The sequence below is a fragment of the Melanotaenia boesemani genome, chromosome 14 (assembly GCF_017639745.1).
Source record: "Melanotaenia boesemani isolate fMelBoe1 chromosome 14, fMelBoe1.pri, whole genome shotgun sequence".
NCBI lineage: Eukaryota > Metazoa > Chordata > Actinopteri > Atheriniformes > Melanotaeniidae > Melanotaenia > Melanotaenia boesemani.
In genome coordinates, this window is record NC_055695.1 from 25442538 (window position 1) to 25464804 (window position 22267).

The 22267-nt window shown below is 37.2% G+C and overlaps 2 protein-coding genes across 5 annotated transcripts; one reads left to right on the top strand and one right to left on the bottom strand.

Annotated features, from left to right (window-relative positions):
* Window positions 1-1812: 1812 nt before the first annotated feature.
* si:dkey-183n20.15 (RING-HC_RNF170 domain-containing protein) lies at window positions 1813-5727 on the top strand. 2 transcript variants are annotated; one of them, XM_042006683.1, is made up of 6 exons: window positions 1813-1886; window positions 3028-3129; window positions 3339-3447; window positions 4184-4257; window positions 4345-4455; window positions 4931-5727. In XM_042006683.1, the coding sequence occupies exons 1-6, from the start codon at window positions 1884-1886 to the stop codon at window positions 5255-5257; spliced, it is 726 nt and encodes a 241-aa protein (XP_041862617.1). In that variant the 5' UTR covers window positions 1813-1883; the 3' UTR covers window positions 5258-5727. The 2 variants fall into 2 exon arrangements, with proteins under 2 accessions (XP_041862617.1, XP_041862616.1); XM_042006682.1 differs by lacking the exon at window positions 1813-1886 and adding an exon at window positions 2278-2377.
* pfas (phosphoribosylformylglycinamidine synthase) lies at window positions 5711-17641 on the bottom strand. 3 transcript variants are annotated; one of them, XM_042006657.1, is made up of 28 exons: window positions 17444-17641; window positions 16302-16424; window positions 16005-16140; window positions 15442-15547; window positions 15159-15351; window positions 13980-14085; window positions 13712-13852; window positions 13485-13609; window positions 13255-13383; window positions 12266-12403; window positions 11951-12079; window positions 11790-11863; window positions 11554-11710; window positions 11416-11477; window positions 11138-11299; window positions 10768-11004; window positions 10436-10666; window positions 10118-10298; window positions 9955-10038; window positions 9519-9674; window positions 9169-9288; window positions 8941-9086; window positions 8638-8845; window positions 7128-7219; window positions 6936-7050; window positions 6699-6848; window positions 6473-6613; window positions 5711-6244 (listed from the first exon to the last, which is right to left on the bottom strand). In XM_042006657.1, the coding sequence occupies exons 2-28, from the start codon at window positions 16420-16422 to the stop codon at window positions 5934-5936; spliced, it is 3951 nt and encodes a 1316-aa protein (XP_041862591.1). In that variant the 5' UTR covers window positions 16423-16424; window positions 17444-17641; the 3' UTR covers window positions 5711-5933. The 3 variants fall into 3 exon arrangements, with proteins under 3 accessions (XP_041862591.1, XP_041862592.1, XP_041862593.1); XM_042006658.1 differs by having other exon boundaries at window positions 16302-16454; window positions 17443-17641; XM_042006659.1 differs by lacking the exons at window positions 15159-15351; window positions 15442-15547; window positions 16005-16140; window positions 16302-16424; window positions 17444-17641 and adding an exon at window positions 15014-15148.
* Window positions 17642-22267: the final 4626 nt, after the last annotated feature.

Genomic DNA, 22267 nt, shown 5'->3' on the forward strand with positions numbered 1-22267 from the left:
ATGGCGCAGCTTCTTGGCTTTTACGTTCCTTGCTTGCAGGCTTGCTTGATGTAAAGCGAGAGGGATTGAAATATATCCAATCAGAATTGAGATTAGTGAGGATTGACAGCTATTCATCCGCCCTTTAACCAATGAAAGAGCAGTATTTGAATTTCGTGCACACCTTCACTAGTTTATTAAAAAAAATCCATAATCCACATCTTTGCTTGTATACACACGAAATAAAATCTCTTTTTATATATATATATATTTCAAACAACATTTCAATTAATTTTTTGTGAAATATACAAAATGCAACCTTTATCACCAGGCCAAAAGAGGAAAGTGCTGCACAGCCAGCATAGTTTGGACCTGAACAAATGCTTTTGAGAATGTTAATCCCTTTAGCTGTATATAATGCTGTAGGCTGTGTATTTTTCCATAAAACCCTGAAGTTTGTCAACATTATGTGATAGTCAATCATTGGGGAAAGCAATAAACCTCATGTTATCCGTCTCACGTGAGCATGGTTTTGTCTGACATTGGAATTCAGCCACTTTAAGATAAGAAACAGTACGTGTACTTGCTCACTTGAGCAGGAAATGTACATGTACCTCCTCACTTAAGCCACACAATGGAAAATTACAAGATTTACTTATATGAATTAACCTGCACTACACATAACCAAGAGAATACAATAGACATTTAAAGCATTACTGAAGTCAGTGAGTGTATAAAGTGAGACTGGACTTTACCCATATGGCCTGCAGGAGCACCCTCTGTGCTATTTTTTAATATCAGTGAATGGGTGAGCATCTTTGTTTAATCTCCTGGTTTTTGCCACTCTGAGACAGTGACCCTCAGTTGACGGATGGTGACTATTTTTAGATGACCTGCCCCACACTGACACTCCGGCTTCTATCTGAGGTGCCAGTGCAAATATTTGTCAAGTTATTTCGGCACTCGATGCTTTGATGAACTATGTGAAGGTCATCTTTGACCACTGTCACATTAATGACATTTCTTTTTTCTTGATTTGAGGAGAATGACATGTGCTTCAGTATCTTTTATGTCTTCGTCACGTTGCCACATTGATTTGAAATTTAACAGGAGACATTAAAATCATGTAAAAATTTGGATAATAGAATGGATTCATTATGCTTTTTATGTAATTTATCAAAAATAAACGTGTAAAACTTCATATTTAATTAGCAGGTCACACATTTTTCATCTGTTTTGTAAATTGATGTGTCAATCTTTTATTTTAATTTATTATTATTTTTTTTTTAATGGGGGGTTATTCTTTTGTCCTCTTTTTCTTCTTTTAGTTGGTCTGCTGTTGAAATAAGAATTTTTAGCTCTATGTGAGATTTTAAGATTTTTTCTCCAAATTTTTTTTTACTGTGAAATTGCTCCATATTTTTCTGCATTCACCATTTTTTTTATCTTTACAAGTCCACAACCCCTTTGGCAGAAAAAACATCCCCATTTCTTGATGTTGCCATCGCTATGTTTAAAAGACACTAAGCATCCCCTCATGGTGATCATGGCTGAACTCTGGTGAAGCTGTGAAGCTTCAGATCACTGACAGAAACAGGGTGCCCCAGACTTTAACTCCTAATGTCACATAGGGTCTGAAAAGTTGCTTCTCTTATAAATAAATTATCAAAATGGTAAATAAACCTGCATGTTTAATTGATGAGGAAAATTATAAATTAAATCCTTAAAAAGATATTAGTCTTAAATAAATGTAAATAAAATGGGGGAAGCTTAAATGGTATTTAAAGTCAAGCTTTTTATTGTAAACATAAGGATATTTGTTTATACTTGCAGAAAAATACTTTTGCTCTGAGTGATTGCTGCAAGACTGCATGTGAGTTAGTTGATTTCACAACTATCAGTTTATGGTAAGTGAAATATTATATGGACAGGGTTTTGGCAAAGTAAACTTTAGGTAAATGATTGGCTAGTTCAGATCTTACCAAACACAGTGTGGGAGGAATCTTTTCTGCCTTTGATCTGGTCATATGACCCAAATAGTTTGCTTGTGACCTGAGTGAGGAGACATACATCTTCATTTAGAAATAAATCATTTCAATACTATCACTTTGAAAGCCGACCAAAGTCTGGTGTGACACAAAGTAGGTGTGTTGTGGTGCAGTTCCTGTAAAGCACATTTTCCTTGATTTTACTGTAGTAGCTCTCCCTTTAAGCCGAATGACTCCAGCTGATATTGGAGGGTGTAGTTGATCATTAACTAGCAGCTCCAATTTATTTTGAGAAGTGATGCTGTCAGGCAGCATTTTACTTCCCACTAGAGAAACCTCAACTACATTTACTCTTTGAACACAGCTGTTTTCAGGGCTGTACACCCCCCCCAATGTCAATCTCAATCCAGGTAAGTTGCATTTTTAGATGTTTTCTTGACCGAAAATGGGGTTCATAAAGGGAATGAAGTACATTTGAGTTAGGAAAAGTGTTGGTGAAAGTTTGTTTGATCCTTGGACACAAAGGCTTCTGAGTTGTGACATGTTTTAGGATAATTTAAAACAATAATTAAAGCATTTTTAGAATGTTATTTTCATGAATACTGACTATATTAAATTCTATTTTATATTCATGAATACTGTCCTCTTTAGTGTTATTGAGTTTTTTAATTATTATTATTTTATTTTATTAACTGGATGTCTTTCATTTATGACTAAATTTCATTTAGTCATAAATGCAGGAATGTTGTTATTAACATTATAAAATTAAATATACTATGCTGTTACATGACTCCAGATATTATTGTTAGCTTTATCATCCCATCTGAAAACCTAATTTTGACTTATAAATGCATGGTAAGCTTTAAACACATTTAAGAAAATTGTCAAATTGCTGTGGTCAGAGCTTCACTATCTGTGACCCACAAACAGAAAAGAGCTGAGCTCAGTCAACCTTATCTTACAAATCATTAGCGATGTATCAGTATCTCCAAATTGGAAGATATACAAGGTTATTTTTATTTTGCTTTCATCAATGTCAATATCTCACGTTGTGTTGCAGACACACTCAAAGGGTCCAGCAGGTCAGGATCCCCTGGGGTCATCTAGATTATTGGTACACACACCCGAGCAGTCAACATCGATGTATGCAAGTTGTTATGAAGTGAGTGTAACAGCTGCAGAACTAAGTCCCTTTGAGATGATAATTATTGCTGTTATTATGTGTTACTGGGTTCATAAGAGAAAATCAATTGCTTTTAGTTAGAGGTTTTCCTTTTTTAGATTTGTCAGCTCTTTTTCTGCTATATATATATTTTCCTTCTCTTTCTTAATTTGTTTCATTTCTTGATTCTTAATTTCTCATCTCTTTAGGAATCTACGCCGTCATGTCTGTCCACAAGCAGAAGAGACTGGCACTGCCCAGTCTGCCTTCAGACCGCCAGATTCCCAGTTCAGACCAACTGTGGCCATTTATTCTGTGGTATGATGTCACACACAAAAACACAGACTGTCCCATTTTCCTGACCCTGAGTGGATTAATCTTCCCATCTCTTCTTATACTTGCTAACATATTTATGTCTGAGTCCTTCTGTCAGAATGGGCTTTAACTGTTTAATTGTTCTTATAAGAGCAAAAGCCAAAGACAGCTTTACCCAGTGTTATAATTAAAATGTGGTGGAGTTAAGGAAAGCAGTGTCATAGCTGACCTGAGCAGCTTGTTCAAGTTAATTATCTACAATAAAATGTGGATGAAAATCATTTAAAGTTAGAGAGATTTGTGTAATTCTGGAGTATTTTCCAACCACATGAAATGCAACCAAAGATGGATCGTATTACCTTGATTTTGCAAAAACTTGCAACATTTCATGACTGGTTTGGAAAAGAAACTTTCTTATTCTCCCTATAATTACATATCTATCTCTTTAACTTAGAGTAAATATTTATTGCACAAATAATCTCCACCTTAACTTTGACATCATTTATCACAGGTCATTTTTTACACCAGCACTTTTACCTTAACCTACTGCACGGTGAACACCTGCATCTTATCTGTGTCTGTCAAACTTACAGCCTTTTCAACCTTGATCACCCAAACATCTTAGTCATTTAATTCTGTCTTCTTCGAATTATTATTCATTTTGCTGTTGTGCCTAGTGATGGATCTGGAGATGAATGATCACAGTGAAGTGTTAAAAGATTTGCATTTTATCCTGCAGCTCCTTGTCTTCTAACCTACTGGAGACATGGGTCATGGTTAGACGCAATAGGCTGTCCTCTCTGCAGACAGAAGGTACAGATCACCTGATGATTCCTCTGTAAATCATAAACACATGCTGAGTGACGACGGGAAATAAAAATACTTCTGTTTTTTCTGTAGGTCACCGTGCTGTGTAATCTGTTTAACGAGAGTCGATCAGACCGGCAGTCAAAGGAGGTTCTTGGAGAAATCACAGATTACAACAAACGTTATTCTGGAGCCCCAAGAAAGGTCAGTAATCCCTTCCAAGTTCAGCACCTGTGTCTGGTAATGTAAATTAATCACAGGGTGTAGCTTTCTTTTACAGCTTTGAACTTAATATCAGGTGAGATTGAAGGGAGGATGAGGAGTCTTGCACAATTTACTCATATAATAGGTTTGGTAACGGGAATTACTCTTATGCAACCAAACCAGACAAAAGAGGATCCAGTTAACATCTCACAATAACACACCCAGAAAGCCAATTGTTATTTCTTTTCTCTAAAATACACACTTAGCTAATTCCCCATATCGATTCACAACCTGTTATGTAAAGGGAAAAAAAGTGGTGGGGCTCGTCTAAATAGATGTAGATTACCATTTTGTTTGAATACATTTGAGGGGACTGTTTACTGTAAATGCTTGAACACGTTTGAATGTTTGTTCACATCTAAAAGGATCTGACATGTCTTTGAGTGTGACTTGTCATCCTTACTATCAATTCCAGGTAACAGACTACCTCTGTGACATCCCCCTTCTTCTGCAGTTTCTGGCTCGTGGCCTGGGAACAATGGGAGGGCTTGTGTGGTTGTTTCTCTTTCGGGTAGCCTTGTGCTGTGTGGGGACTGTGGTTTCCATCTCCTCCGCACCTGTGGAGCCTTTGTCTTCATCATCGAGCCCCCTGGAAACTGACCCCTCCCTCTGCAGGTTGCTGGGTATGCTGGATGATCTGGTGGTGGTCATTTTGCTGCTCATCTGCGTTATCAATATCAATCAGCAAATGGCACCAGAGAGAGGACGCTCTGCAAATGCAACATCACAGGGAGTCATCTAGAGCTCTCCGTCACTGGATGTAGCTAGTGTCAGCATAAGCTGCCTGACATGTGCTTTTACTGGATTTCTACTTTGTGTAGTTAGTTGGATAAGTCTGTGCGAGAATATTGACATCAGCACAGCTTAACAGCCTGAAAGTTGGAAGATGTCTGAGTCTCTCAGACTGTGGACTCCAGGCCTGCTTGTCAAGTGTTTACAGACCTTATGCAAGTGTTATATCTAAAATTCAAAGTTATGCAGTGTGCTGGTTCAGCATCCAAGGAGTTCTGAGCTATAGCCTTTTTAATCCGTATTTATCTAGAACTGCATCGCTTGACTGGACAGAAGTGACATCAGTTCAGGTTTTATCTTCTTTTTTCTTTCTTTTTTATGTTGCTACTGTGATGTTGTCTATGTATATATGTACTATTGTATAAATTTATAATATAAATAAATATTTATTCTCCAAGAAGGCTTTGTTTTGACATGTTGTTTTACTTTGTTTGCATTTTTTGAATTCACAAAACGAAACAGTTGACAAAGTCATCAATTCTCATCCTTGTATTAAGTACTACAGGCAGTAATGATGCATAATGAACAAAGATAAGTACCACAGGAAGTAAAAAAAAAAGGTGTATTTCATAATACTTAAACTTGCACAATATTTTCACAGCATCAGAGTCACATAAACAGTTTTATCAATCTGTGTTGCTGCACCAGGCAGCTGCATTCTTGAACATGCGCAGCCAGGGTGAAGGTGTGAGAGAGGGTCTAAGGTCCCTCTGGGCCCAGGGCCACTGCCAGGCAAGGGTGCAGCGTTCTGGGTGTGGCATCATGGCCAGGTGCCTCCCATCTCTGGAGCAGAGCCCTGCAATACCCTGTGGGGAGCCATTGGGGTTCAGGGGATACTCTTCAGTGGGGTGACCCTGGTCGTCAAGGTAACGTATGGGTGCTAGTCCACTGGAAATAATTAGGTTTTGGGCCTGGGAGCTACGGAACTGTACTAAACCTGTAGGAGGAAAAGAACATTGTGGTGACTCAATATCAAACCCAGCTGGTGATAACAGAACAAACTGTCCTGTGGCAAATAAGCCAGGAAAACTCATTATTGTGCAAGATCAAAACTTTCACACTAGCAAACCTCAGTTACAGTTATCAGCTTAGAGTTCCAGCTAATACTCAGAAAAAAGTATTTGAAAAAACTCCTCCTTATAGATTTGACATGGCCCTGGCTTACCTTCTCCATGTGCAACCCAGACTCCCAGGGCAGAGCCCTCCATGCCTCTGAGCCAGATGGACGGGGATTCCTGGATCCCAACGCTGATAAACCGGGACTCAAACCTGCCGGATCTGTTATGAGTCAACACCACTTCCGAGTCTAACCAAAAAGAAGGAAAAGATCAAATGATGAAGCAGAGCAAGACAACAAAGAATAAAACACCACGTTCTCGTTCTCCTCCTACCTGCTCCATCCTCAGCCTCCCCCACCCAACCCAGCAGGGCGAGCAACTGGCAGCCGTTACACACTCCCAGACTTATAGTGTCTTCTCTCTGTCGGAAGTGATCAAACTCAGCCTTTGCCTTGGGGTTGTAGGCAACAGTTGCAGCCCAACCTTGGTGAAAGAAATGTAACATTACACTTGAAAGAAATCAGAATTTGCGAATGGTCCATCCCTGAATATAAAAGCAGTTTTATTTACCTTTAGCTGACCCAAGGACATCTGCGTAGCTGAATCCACCGACAAACACCACTGCTTTGAAAGGCTCAAGGGTTAAAGAGCCTGAGCACAAGTCCTGCATGGTGACATCCCAGACCTACGCACGATTAGAGGGTCAGATAATGAAAAGAGAAAACAGCCTTAATGGACATTTTACAAAGATATTTTAATTACCTCAAAGCCCGCCATATACAGAGAGACAGACATCTCTCGATCTCCATTGCTGCCCTCCTCTCGGACAACAGCAACTCGTGGTGGCCCTGTAACTGTTGCATAGTTCACAGCATGAGTATAATTTATAGACAAATTTAAAATTAAAAAAGGGTGCGTAATGATAAGAAAAAAAAAATCTGTAGCTAGAACTAGGGGTGTCACGATTATTTCATTTTACAATTAATCATGGTAGGAAACGCTAAGATTACTTAATTGTAAATATCCCTCAAAATCATCACTTTTATATAAAATATTATGTATGAAGTATATCAGTGGATCAGCGCAACTTCCACACGGAACGAAAACGTTACACCACATTCACACGTTTCCACTGTGTTGCTTTGTTTCGGCTCCATGAGGGTTGCAGAAGAGGCTGCCTGAGTGGGACACTACGACGAGTTTTCCCTCCAAACAAACGCATTCAGACATCCTTGTTAGATACTTTTTTTATTTTTTGTTTTTCTGTTAAAGAAAAAAAGACGACCAAGGTGTCATTGGGGAAGACGGCTCAGCAGCCTGTAAAGCAGGACATAAAAGATTGCAGAGGAAATACTTCCAGTATGTTTCACCACCTGGTTAACCCGCAGCTTTTTATGCTGCAGTAAAGGTAAATGCACAGCAGTTTGGCTAAATGACATTAATATTTATCTAACGTAACACTGAAGTGAAATGTTTGAAAATTGTGTCATTTGCTTTTGTAATTATGTACGAATTGGTCTTAGAACACAACGTGACGCATTCACAGAACCTTAATTATACAGGTGAAAAAATATCTAGTTAAAAACTAGTTTGGTTAAATGATGCTAATAGTTATCTACCTTCACATTGAAATCAAATGTTTTTGTGTCATTTTATATGTTATTTATAGATGACTCGGGCCTGTCTTAACGCAGTGTGTTCACTGGACATTACGTCATACAGATAAGAAAGAAAAAAAAAAAAGAAAAAAATCTAAATATGTCTTTTATGACAAACAGTTTTGCATTTTCACTTTGGTATTATTTATGTTCTAAGCAAACAGCAGCTATTTTGCTAAAGGACGGCTGGAAGTCAAAGCTAGCTGGATGTTTTTCCTGTGTTTCTAAATTATCTACAATTTTTAGAACTTGGTTTACAGAAAGAAGCCTCCCATGTCCAGGTAGAGGGGCTGCAGCCGTTTCCATCTGACCGAAATGCAGAGTTAATATGTAGGATTTATTTATTCTTTATACAGGAGAGGAGATTTAGCTAGAATGAGACTTCTCAGTTACTTACTTTGTTGTTAAACAAGTTAGTTTTTTGGGCATGAAAACATAGAAATACGAAAAACTGAGGAGTGATTTTACATATTAGAGTGCTGGGAAATTGATTTACACATAATAATCGTGATAATTGTAAAATCACAATTATTTCTTTGACAATAATCATAGCAAGAAAATCTGTAATCGTGACATCCCTAGCTAGAACAGCTTAACTTTCTGTGTAGTCTTACTAATCTGGCTGATGATGGGTGCTTCAGAAGGATCAAAGCTCAGTTTGAAAAATGGCTGTGTCCTCTTGGCAAGCCCTTCTTCTTCCTGTTTGACACAGACCTCATTGGCTTGGAGTCGCTCCAGCTGGAAACTTGTGTCCTCCCACAGGACTCTGAGGTTAGGCAGCAGCTCTCTGAGAACCTCCTGTCCATCCACAGAGACTCTGACCTGAGAGAGAAAAAGAAGGTAACAGAGGACAGTGGTCAACACAGCTGAAGAGGAAAAAGATTGTGGTAAAGTGTCTGCTGTGGACAAAGTCTCACCATAGCCTCTGGTCCAAAGCCGCAGGTTCTTCCAATACGATGGCACTGAACACCTGCGTCGCTGTATCTCTGACAAACAGTTTCCAGATCAGTCTGTGAAACCTCCAGAACCAAACCCAGCTCCTCGCTGAACAGCAGCTCTATGACTGCAACAATGACAAAAATTAGCAAAACTGGGGTTTACAACAGAATGACAACAAAACCCAATCACACCTTTAACCCACTAACCTCCGGCTCCTAGTGATGGCAGCTCAACGTCAATCCCTCGGTTTCCTGCAAATGCCATTTCAAGCAAGCAGGAAATGAGGCCTCCATCACTGACGTCGTGTCCTGCGCTGAGCAGACGTCCTGAGAGAAAAGAAATAGTCATTGCTTTGTTTTTTCTTCTTTTAGACAGGTTATCAGTCACTTTATCATTTAAAAACTGTCTTGGCTGATAAAATCACATCAGTAGGTGATAAAAAGGTATCATGTACTGAAATACACAGTAAAACCACTAGAGGGCAGTCTTGTCATAGTAGAAAGCTGTAAGGAATGAACAGAAGGGGAAACTAAAAAAAGTTTGTTCACAAACTGACCCTGTATAAGCTTCTGAGTGGTGTTGAAGCAAGCGGTCAATAACCCAGGCTGGTCCAAGTCAGGAGAGCAGTCACCCAGCTGGCTGTAGCACTGAGCCAGGGCAGAGCCTCCCAGACGGTGACGGCCCGGACTGACAGGAACCCACAACAACACACCTGTAGATAAAAAAAGAAAAGGTCAAAGGTAAGCTGGTCGTTGGGGAGCATGGACGATTTGTTGGATAAACATGTGTGAAGTCAGGCTGGCAGGAAAAAAACGGATTTGCTTTAACGGATTTGCTACCGTTAAAGAGAAATAACCTTTATTTATACAGGTAGTCCCACTAAGACACAAGAGAGACTTATTAACCTGACATGCATATCTTTTTGGACTGCAGACTAAACATGCAGTTTCTAATTATAAACAATTTTTTTGATGCTCTGTATGAGTTTGTACCTTTGCCATCTGGATCCTCTAGATCAGGCGTCACCGTGGCCGTGATGTCCGGACAAACAGCATATGCAGAAATCACCAGAGCACCTGGAACAGAAGCAAAGCAAAAGCTTTAATAACATGAAAACAACAAACCGCATTACCCACACACAGACAGCGGGAGTACCTGGAGCTTTGACCGTCTCTTTTCCCACCCTTGCTGCCATACTTAAAGAGTCCTTGCCCCCATCAATAGCCACTCCCAGCTGACCCATGACCTCACACATGGCTTTACAGGCCTCCCAAAGGCATGCCCCTTCACCAGGCAGCTTGGCCGCCCACATCCAGTTCCCACTACACTTCACATCCTGAAACACAAATACAAGGAAAAATAAAGATTTATCAACAGCTGGTGTTTCATTGAGCAGGGATAAAAGTACATGTTCTCCATTTAGTGGGGCTAAATTAATATTTTGTGTAGTTATTTGTGCGTAACAGAGCCCACCTTCAGCTCTGTGACTCTGGCAAACACCAGATTGGTCAGAGCCTCTCCAACAGCCATACGAGCCCCTGCTGCAGGACAAACCAGCCCTTTAATTGGCTGCTCCCCAATAGCTGTTGCTGCTCCTTCCAAGCTGAACGGTGACAGAGCAACAACAGCCACGTCAGCCAATGGGGTGTGAAGAGGACCGACACACTGTTGCTGGGCAACCAACCCAGTCACAGACCGGTCCACCTGGCCGAGGGAGAGAGTGAGGACAGGGACAGTCACAAGGTGTCTGGTCAAATTTATGTCAACAGACAGCAGCGACCTAAGACAGGAATGTAGCGCACAACCTTGTTGGTCAGGTAGCGTTTAGAGGCCACAGCAGGCAAACGTAAAACTCGCCGCAGGGCGTCTTTGACCGTCAGCCCAGCAGGAAGAGACAGCGGCTGATTGGTTGGGGCTAGTCGCTCCATCTTAAACTCCTTCTGTGGCATCTTCCCCAGAACCCAGTCCAGCTGCAGGTCAACAGGATGGCGTGACCCGTCTGCCTGATCGCCACTGTCCCGGTCATCATCTACCAGCACAATCTGGAGGGAAAAAAATTCACTGAGATGAGCACACTGTTTTTGATCTGGAAACCTGTTCTGTGGTAGGCTGTCTAAGATTACAACCCAGGCAGCCAATAACTACTGATCACTGCAGCAGATTAATGACACGTGCCTTGCCGTCTCCTGTTATGTTTCCCACAAAGTCAACAGGGCATTTCTCTCTCTGACAAACCCTCTCCAGGAAGGCACGATCTGAGGGACGCAGCAGAAGGGCATTGCTCTCCTGATACTCTGCCCCCCAGAGCTCCAGCACACTCAGTGTAGGGTCGCCTTTCTACAAAGAAAAAGAGGGAAATATCAAAAACTTAAAAGATGTCAAAAAAATAAGCAAATATTTTGCAAAAAATAAATAAATAAATAAATAAAAAGCTGTTTTCATCAGCTGATTACCTTGAATCGACTGGAAAAGATCACAGCCCCAGCTGGTTCGCTGAGCTCCTTAAGCACGTTACCTGAAGATTAGATCAGTTTTTCAGTTTTGATCCTCTATTTTTAGGTTTCAACTTTAAACAAATCCATTTCTGGTACCATTTCCTCCTGCCCCCTGATCATGAATACTGCAGACTGGGTTCCCACTGCTTCTTTCCAGACAAGCCCTGAGTGCACGATTCATCTTCTGCTCCATCTCAGCGTCTCCCCTCTGGACTGCTCCCAGATCCCTGTCGCTGCAGTTGTCCCCTTGCACCTACAAGCCAAAGATGTATTTATAAATGCTAAAAAGTATCATCACTATTTCCTAATGTGATTTCCTGTAGCACTCCTACTTCAACAGAAGAGGCTGCTCCTCCTCCTACACCGATCCGGTACACCGGCCCTCCGATCTTCACCACCTCCATTCCTAATTGAAAAGGGCAACAGAGAAGTAAAGACGCACTGAGTCATTGATTGACGTAAATACAGCTTTTGGCCTGAGTATTAGCATTACCAGTCTCTGCCTCTTCTTTTTTCACATATGTGTCCTCGATAGACCCCAGACCACCACTAAACATTATGGGCTTGATCCACTCTCGGCGCTCCCCATTAGCCAACCGCATGCCAAAAGAGCGTGCAAAACCTAGGAGGGTCGTAGCAGGAATTTGGTAAACAAACACTGAAGGGAAAAGATTCACGAGCTTTTCCTGCAATAGTAGAGGTGTTGTATTCATCTTTTGAATTCATCTTTTACAATATGGGCTGATCAGCCGGGTTACAGTAAAAAATGTAGTAACTCTGCAGCAGGTTTAACGGTGAGGCTTCTGACCTGACAAGACAGGTTCTCCAAACTTATTGCCATAGTCTGAGGCTCCATCACTGGCCTCGATGGCAACCTGCAGTGGCGGGGCAAAGCTGGAGGGATACTCCCATCTGTCTCCTTCAGACTCCCAGGGAAGCTTGTATCCTGAAAGAGAGAAAAGACGTGCTGGTTTAAAACATTTTTCTGTGCAGCAGTTTTATTAAAAGCACATCGTCCATTTAGTGGATGTGCTGAGAGATTAATTTTGGAAAATTATCAATATTGTCTGTACACATGGTCTCGGTGGGGTACATCATCTGTAGACAGAAGATCTTGTCTCAGTTATCTCTTGTCATTGGGTCACAGTGCACTCAATGAAAAAAATACTTATACAGGAAGTCTAAAACTTCCCAGCAGACTGAATTTAAAAGAAGCCTTGTGAGAGGTGAAACGTCCTCAATAAAGAAAAGGAAGTCTTGTTGCCTTTTGTTCAGACACCTAGGATTACCATGACATGGACAACTGATAAGCTAAAGGAAAATCTTACAGTCAATAAACAATCAGGGAAACCTGGCTGCAACTACATTTTTCTATTTTTTATGAACCGACCAGTCAGTAGGTGTCAGATTAAACATTCTCTTATTATAAAGCTGATTTGAGAGAATTTGGTTGTAACAGAAACCCTAGATGAAAACTGAAGTTAACCCTGGGTTTCAGAGGCAACTTAATTCTGGATGGTTTTAGATCTGTTCAATGGCGTTTTATCGGCTAAGATATAATTCCAGAAATCTACTTTTTATTTTTAACCCTGTCCATCCAATGTCATGACATGCAAATTGGTGGTTAGTGTGCCAAATTGTGCTGAACAGAGTTGCTTTGCTCGTATAAACTGCATGTCTATAATGAAAATCTAATAAAAAACATGATTTCAACTCGTCTCAAAAATCTTGATGAAAACAAAGATCATAATAATTCAAATATGACGTGACCCCCTTTACATGCTCTCATTGCCTGACCTGGTATGTGCAGGTTTCCAAAGCAGTATCCTGCAGTACCAGCGATGACGTACCCTCCTCGTCCAGCACTCTGAACGTCTCTGATTCGACCTCCAGTCCCAGTGGTGGCACCGCTGAACGGGGCAACACCTACACAGTCCATTCAGAAACATTATCATCTTGTGTCTAAACAAGGAAAATATTCGTTTTTTTTTTTGTTTTGTTTGGGGGGTGGGGTTTTGTGTCCTGACCAGTAGGGAAGTTGTGCGTCTCTGCAGTGAAAATGACATGCCGTAACAAGCGCCGCGTCTCATACGGGCTCGCTTCGGATGGCTCTTTTGGGTAAATGCACTCGACCGCTGTGCCTTTGATACCACTGGACACACAGATTTACACAGAGTGAGTGTAGAGAAGTAAATAAATTAGAGATGAAGACACCACATCCAGTTTTTGGCAGCTGTGCCGTTTCTAACACCACCTGCTGTTGTCGCAGAACTTGATGACGTTGTTCTGGTTGCTGTGCTGCTGGGTGCCCATTATGAGGCTGAAAAGAGTCTCCTTCTGCTCCTGCCCGTCGATCACCATCCGCCCCCGGAAGAACCAGTGACGGCTGTGCTCGCTGGGACACCGAAACGCAAAACAAGCATAAAAGAATTTAAAAAAAGAAAAAAGAAATTAATTGCACAGCAACGATAAACTAAACCACACAAAGTAGTCCTGTTTGCCCAGTACAGACAACCCCCCACCTGTTGGACTGGGCCAGATCAAAACACTCCACGCTGGTGGGGTTCCTTTTAAGCCTCTGGAACATTGATGTGTAGTAGTCCAGATCCCAGGAGTCAAAGGCCAGACCTGCAGCACACACAACACATCCAATGGCATTAAAAAAAAAAAAAAAGAAAAAGAAAAACAAGCTCATAGCAGGAGGAAAAATGACTCCTCTGATCATCTGAACAGCAACCGAGATGTGAACACACATTTAACAGCACACACACAAAAAACTGCATGCTTCAAAATGCAGCAAACACAGCACATACATGATCATTTTAGTGTGTGCGCACGTAAACCGGACCGTTTCAACAGACTGTCAATATGAACTGATCATTAAGTTTTCAAGCGACTTTTGATAAACACTGATCTCTTAATGACCCTGTTTTACTGGGAAAGCAAACACTGGTAGTTCAATTAATGCTCAAGGAGATGTAGTCTGCTTAAATAAAAAAAAAAAAAGACACTATTTCTAATTTTCTCAATTCACCGGGTAAACGTGGAGGTGTCTTTAAAAACCTGCTGTTAAAAGAATCTCGGCTATCGACCTGCTTGTGAATATTAATGATTATTAATGAGGACGCAGAGGACACACTGCTCCGTAAATACACCACATTCTGTCGCTGTGGCTGGTGTCAGTCTGAAACCTGTCTTTATAAAGAGACCACCATCACCATCACTGAACAAACACTGTCCATCGGTTCATAAAAGTTTAATCTAGTTATAGTTTTGGCCCATTAGACAGAAAAAGAGCTAAAAATGACTTTACTTAACCAGTTCTGGGTACTTTCATGTAACGATGCGTTAAATCTGTCAGATCAGCTTATTCTCCTTCTGATCTCCATTCAACAAACTTTATCTCTTTTTAGGTTTTATTACATTAGTGACACACCACATGCATAAGTCAGATAATCAGCAGCGTTGTTGTTGTCCTGTGACCTTAACCAGCTAAGTAATGCTGTCATGCATCATGTGACATCATAACCTCCTTCAGGACACGAGCCGTACTTACAGAGAGCCGCACAACTGAGAGGAAGCATCAAGAAAGAGAGGAGACACAGAAAAACAGTACATTATACACTCTGAGAGCCTCAGGCTGAGTAGGAAAGATAAAGCAAGTAAAGGAAAGAGAAGGAGGTAGCCAGGAAAAGTCTCACCCAGGTCATCGTTTGCAGTTTCCAAGGCGGCACGACCCTTTCCCAGAATGTCCACCTCAAATACTGCCTGCGGTTTGGTTTCCACGGCGAAAGATGTGATGGGATGGTGATACACACACTCCGTCATACTGTCATGCAGACACTCTATCAGTTTCTTTATATCTCCACTGAGTTTGCTCTCTTCACTTCTGGGCTAAAGAGGAGACAGATGAGTCACTTCAGAGGCATAAAAATCACATGATAAAGACGTCTGAATCAGAGCTCTGCTGAATTATTTCCACACCTTGATGAGAAACCTGCGAGACAGCTCGACTCGGGTGACGGCACTGAGGCCGGCGCTCTGGCAGATGGACACAGCGTTAGTGGACCAGGCAGTGGAGAAGTTTAACCTGAAAAACATTTTTATTTCACTAGGCTGAAAAAACTGAAATCGGATCAATTTCTCAGGAGTTCAGGCGTTGTGTTTTGGGATGTCAGACCTCTTTGACATCTCAGGATAAATATTCATGTTGCTTTTGTTAACCCCCAGTCCTCACCTCATATGAAGAGATTACATTTAATTACCAGGTAACAATATTTTTGAGCACATACATGTCCTGAAGAAGGAAAAAAATCTAAACATTTTGGACTATTTATGACCCACCGTATCTAACCTCACTAATGACAGGACTCCATGAGCTGAAATGTCCCAGAGCATGCTCAGTTGGGCTCTTTTTGGTGGTCGTCAGCATTCAGTCTCTTCAGACTTGTGCAGATACATTTATAAATAATATATCAGTAAGGACCACTGAAAGCTCTAAAACTCCAGCTTGTCAAAAGTGAGCATTCACAGGCAAGTAATAACACCTGGGTCCAATCTCCACCAGTTTCTCCCCGCTGCCCTCTGTGAGGTTTGGTTTCTCAGACAGAGGCTCTGCCTGCAGGGGAGGACAAAACAGCCAGAGAAGAACCTCCTTCTGCTCAGCACCAAGACTCTCACAGCCTAAAAAGAAAAAAAAGATGAATGGAAAATTGATAAGCTATGTGACAGAGCACGAGAAAAAGCCTAAGGGCAACACAGTGTATTCATCCTGCTTTACAGCAGTCCTGCTGTCCACGCCGCCTACGTTTTAAAGTAGAGGCATCTCGCAGTAGCACACTCACCTGTCAGCTCCACATTGTAGCATAGCTCAGTTCTGATTGACAGATGCGGGAAGAGCTTGGCTGCTCTCTGTAGGGCTCGCCCGTTCAGAGCTTCATTACTGTAGAACCTCACTACAGCCATGACTGAAGAAGAGACAGGGGTCACTGTAAAAATCAGGAATTTTTGGTATCATTTATCAATAAAAATCAAATCAACCTACATTTTTTGTAGAATCAGATCAATAAATAAAAAGAGGCCAAAGGTCAATACTGATCAAACTTTAAGGAGCACTCTCTCATCTTCTGCCTGTCGTTGACCTTTGTCTCCAGATCAGTTCAATACAACTCAATGATTAGATCTGTGTTGTCAATGTGTTCTCAAATGTAGGTCTTTCAGTTATACGATAACAGATCTGTCTGTTCTCAGATTAATCACAGTGCTGCACAAAGATACCCGGACATTCTGATGGCTAACCATGGTGCAAGACCATCTGGGACGACTGTTTTCCAGTTCATCTAGTGATGCAACTAAAGTACAATTTCTGAAAAACTGTGCTTTTTTTTCTTATTCTTTTATTATTTTTATATAAAAACCACATAAAAAGCCAAATGAAAAAAAGTTTTGAAAGTAATATGACTTATCTAATGCCTGAAAAGTGTTCATATTACTTGACTTAAGGGTTCAATTATCTCTGCATCTAATAACAAAAAAAAATAAAATAAAATAAAACTACTCCAACATAATGTCTGAATTTAAAACCGTTAATTTCATGGCTCCCTGGCTCATTCATTTCAGGGATAAATGCAGCTGAAGTCCAAAATGAACTCATTCAACTGCACAATTGTAATTGTGTGCATATAGGAGGTCACGAACTACACAGTCAGGAGCTTCCAGTTAGTACTTTACCTCATTTAGCAAACTGCAACTCCCCTCAAATTAACACAAACACACACCAGCGACTGATGTGATCATATGCAGTAACATGGAAGACTCAACTTCTTAAAGACTCGTCAAAGTGTTACATGACAAAACAACGGAACTAGAGCATTTAAGCCTTGTGCGTTCACTCTGGTATCATGACAGTGTCAGGTTCTCGTCTAGTTTTCTCTGTTTGCTGTGTGCAAGGCTAAAGACAACAAAAGTTAGCAGAAAGCTAACTTACGTGCAGCAGCTTCAGCAGTTGACTCCGAGTTAAGGCTGAAAAGTGGTCTTGAAGCTCCTCTCTGGACTCTTTGAGATACCTGCAGTACCGCTTGGAAGGACTGGCAGTGGTTTGGGTGGTTGGGGTCTGCTAATGTCAGGGCAGGATTGATGGAGCCCTCGTTCACGTGTGTGCCGCTCTGACTGTCTGACGCATGCGCAACACCGAGTCGTTTCGGGTCCTTGCACATTTCGGGAAAGTTAGGGAAGGCCGTGAATGCCTCATCTGAAGAGCTAGGACGCAACTTGTTATAACTTTTTCCATTTGATCTGCGCCCTATTCAGTAAAACTGTAAACACAAGTCCAAAAATGTTTACAGATTTTTTTTCCTTAGCAGATTTCTGCTTATTCCTGCTTCAACTCACCCGAAACCAATTAAATAGATCTAACATCCAATCAAATTCTGCACAATGACTCATTAAATTGAGTCAAGTGTTGGAGCAGGGATACATGGAAAACCTGCTGAATAGCCCTGATTTAAATAAATAACCGTAGTGTTTTTAAGTTAGCTTTAAGCCCTGGAGATTATGTTAAAAAAACGTAATTGTGCATTATTATTATTATTATTAGGCATATTGTGTACATTGGCATCATAATTCTTTACTATGTCTACTTGCATTAGCAAATATATATATATATATATATATACAGATGCATCTATATTAATATATAATGTAAATAGGCATAGATTTTTTTATTGTACATTTATAATAGTTTTCTAATAAGTCTACAGTGTGTGCAGAATTATTAGGCAAATGAGTATTTTGACCACATCATCCTCTTTATGCATGTTGTTCTACTCCAACCGATACAGGCTTGAAAGCCTACCACCAATTAAGCATATCAGGTGATGTGCATCTCTGTAATGAGAAGGGGTGTGGTCTAATGACATCAACACCCTATATCAGGTGTGCATAATTATTAGGCAACTTCCATTCCTTTGGCAAAATGGGTCAGAAGAGAGATTTGACGGACTCTGAAAAGTCAAAAATAGTGAGATGTCTTGCAGAGGGATGCAGCACTCTTAAAATTGCCAAGCTTTTGAGACGTGATCATCGAACAATCAAGCGTTTCATTCAAAATAGTCAACAAGGTCGCAAGAAGCGTGTTGAAAAAACAAGGCGCAAAATAACTGCCCATGAACTGAGGAAAATCAAGTGGGAAGCTGCCAAGATGCCATTGGCCACCAGTTTTGCCATATTTCAGAGCTGCAACATCACTGGAGTGCCAAGAAGCACAAGGTGTGCAATACTCAGGGACATGGCCAAGGTAAGGAAGGCTGAAAAACGACCACCACTGAACAAGACACACAAGATAAAACGTCAAGACTGGGCCAAGAAATATTACAAGACTGATTTTTCTAAGGTTTTATGGACGGATGAAATGAGAGTGAGTCTTGATGGGCCAGATGGATGGGCCCGTGGCTGGATCAGTACAGGGCAGAGAACTCCACTCCAGCAAGGTGGAGGTGGGATACTGGTATGGGCTGGTATCATCAAAGATGAGCTTGTGGGACGTTTTCGGGTTGAGGATGGAGTCAAGCTCAACTCCCAGTCCTACTGCCAGTTTCTGGAAGACACCTTCTTCAATCAGTGGTACAGGAAGAAGTCAGCATCGTTCAAGAAGAACATGATTTTCATGCAGGACAATGCTCCATCACACGCATCCAAGTACTCCACTGCGTGGCTGGCCAGAAAAGGTCTAAAAGAAGAAAAAATAATGACATGGCCTCCTTGTTCACCTGATCTTAACCATAGAGAACCTGTGGTCCCTCATCAAATGTGAGATCTACAGGGAGGGAAAACAGTACACCTCTCTATTTGTAAATTTTGAGTTGTTATATTGGTTTCCTGGTGAAAATAAATAAGTGAAATGGGTATATATTTGGTTTTTGTTAAGTTGCCTAATAATTATGCACAGTAATAGTCACCTGCACACACAGATATCCTCCTAAGATACTAAAACTAAAAAAGCCCCACTCCAACTTCCAAAAATATTCAGCTTTGATATTTGAGTCTTTTGTGTTCATCGCGAACATAGTAGTTGTTCTATAATAAAATTAATCCTCAAAGATACAACTTGCCTAATAATTCTGCACACCCTGTGTATTGATGATTATTTTTATTTATATATATATATATATATATATAATGTGTTTCTATATATATATATATATATATATATATATATATAATGTGTTTCTATATATATATATATATATATATATAATGTGTTTCTATATATATATATATATATATATATATAATGTGTTTCTATATATATATATATATATATATAATGTGTTTCTATATATATATATATATATATATATATAATGTGTTTCTATATATATATATATATATATATATAATGTGTTTCTATATATATATATATATATATATATATAATGTGTTTCTATATATATATATATATATATATATATAATGTGTTTTCTATATATATATATATATATATATATATAATGTGTTTCTATATATATATATATATATATATATATAATGTGTTTCTATATATATATAGATATATATATATAATGTGTTTCTATATATATATATATATATATATATATAATGTGTTTCTATATATATATATATATATATATATATAATGTGTTTCTATATATATATATATATATATATATATAATGTGTTTCTATATATATATATATATATATATATATATAATGTGTTTCTATATATATATATATATATATATATATAATGTGTTTCTATATATATATATATATATAATGTGTTTCTATATATATATATATATATATAATGTGTTTCTATATATATATATATATATAATGTGTTTCTATATATATATATATATATATATATATATATATAATGTGTTTCTATATATATATATATATATATATAATGTGTTTCTATATATATATATATATATATATAATGTGTTTCTATATATATATATATATATATATATATATATATATATATATATATATATATATATATATAATGTGTTTCTATATATATATATATATATATAATGTGTTTCTATATATATATATATATAATGTGTTTCTATATATATATATATATATATAAAATGTGTTTCTATATATATATATATATATATAATGTGTTTCTATATATATATATATATATATATATAATGTGTTTCTATATATATATATATATATATATATATAATGTGTTTCTATATATATATATATATATAATGTGTTTCTATATATATATATATATATATAATGTGTTTCTATATATATATATATATATATATAATGTGTTTCTATATATATATATATATATATATATAATGTGTTTCTATATATATATATATATATATAATGTGTTTCTATATATATATATATATATATATATATAATGTGTTTCTATATATATATATATATATATATATATATATGTGTTTCTATATATATATATATATATATATATATATAATGTGTTTCTATATATATATATATATATATATATATAATGTGTTTCTATATATATATATATATATATATATAATGTGTTTCTATATATATATATATATATATATATATAATGTGTTTCTATATATATATATATATATATATATATAATGTGTTTCTATATATATATATATATATATATATATAATGTGTTTCTATATATATATATATATATATATATATAATGTGTTTCTATATATATATATATATATAATGTGTTTCTATATATATATATATATATATATATATAATGTGTTTATATATATATATATATATATATATATATATATATATAATGTGTTTCTATATATATATATATATATATATATAATGTGTTTCTATATATATATATATATATAATGTGTTTCTATATATATATATATATATATAATGTGTTTCTATATATATATATATATATATATATATATATATATATATATATATAATGTGTTTCTATATATATATATATATATATATATAATGTGTTTCTATATATATATATATATATATATATATATATATATATATATATATATATATATATATATATATATATATATATATATAATGTGTTTCTATATATATATATATATATATATATATATATATATATATATATATATATATATATATATATATAATGTGTTTCTATATATATATATATATATATATATATATATATATATATATATATATATATAATGTGTTTCTATATATATATATATATATATATATATATATATATATATATATATATATATATATATATATATATATATATAATGTGTTTCTATATATATATATATATATATATATATATATATATATATATATATATATATATAATGTGTTTCTATATATATATATATATATATATATATATATAATGTGTTTCTATATATATATATATATATATATAATGTGTTTCTATATGAATTAAGTAAACATGTATAGTTAATATAGCCGCTCATATATTTATTTTAATAGTTTATACATTTTAATTTACCCCTATTAAATGTAATAATGAACCTTAAGGGTTTTGGTTTTAATAGTTTTTACTTCTTCCTACTCCTTTGTAAAACATGTAGATCACTTTTTCCTCCATGTTTTGTGATCTTTTTATTTCTGTTTGTCTTGTATTCTGTTATATTTGATTCAGTTTTAAGTACGTGTTAAATAAAGATATTTATTCATTCAATTTGTCTAAAAATAAACTGACTCAAACATTTCCTATAAATTGATTGGATGTGGCTAAATCTAAGTTTAAAAATGGC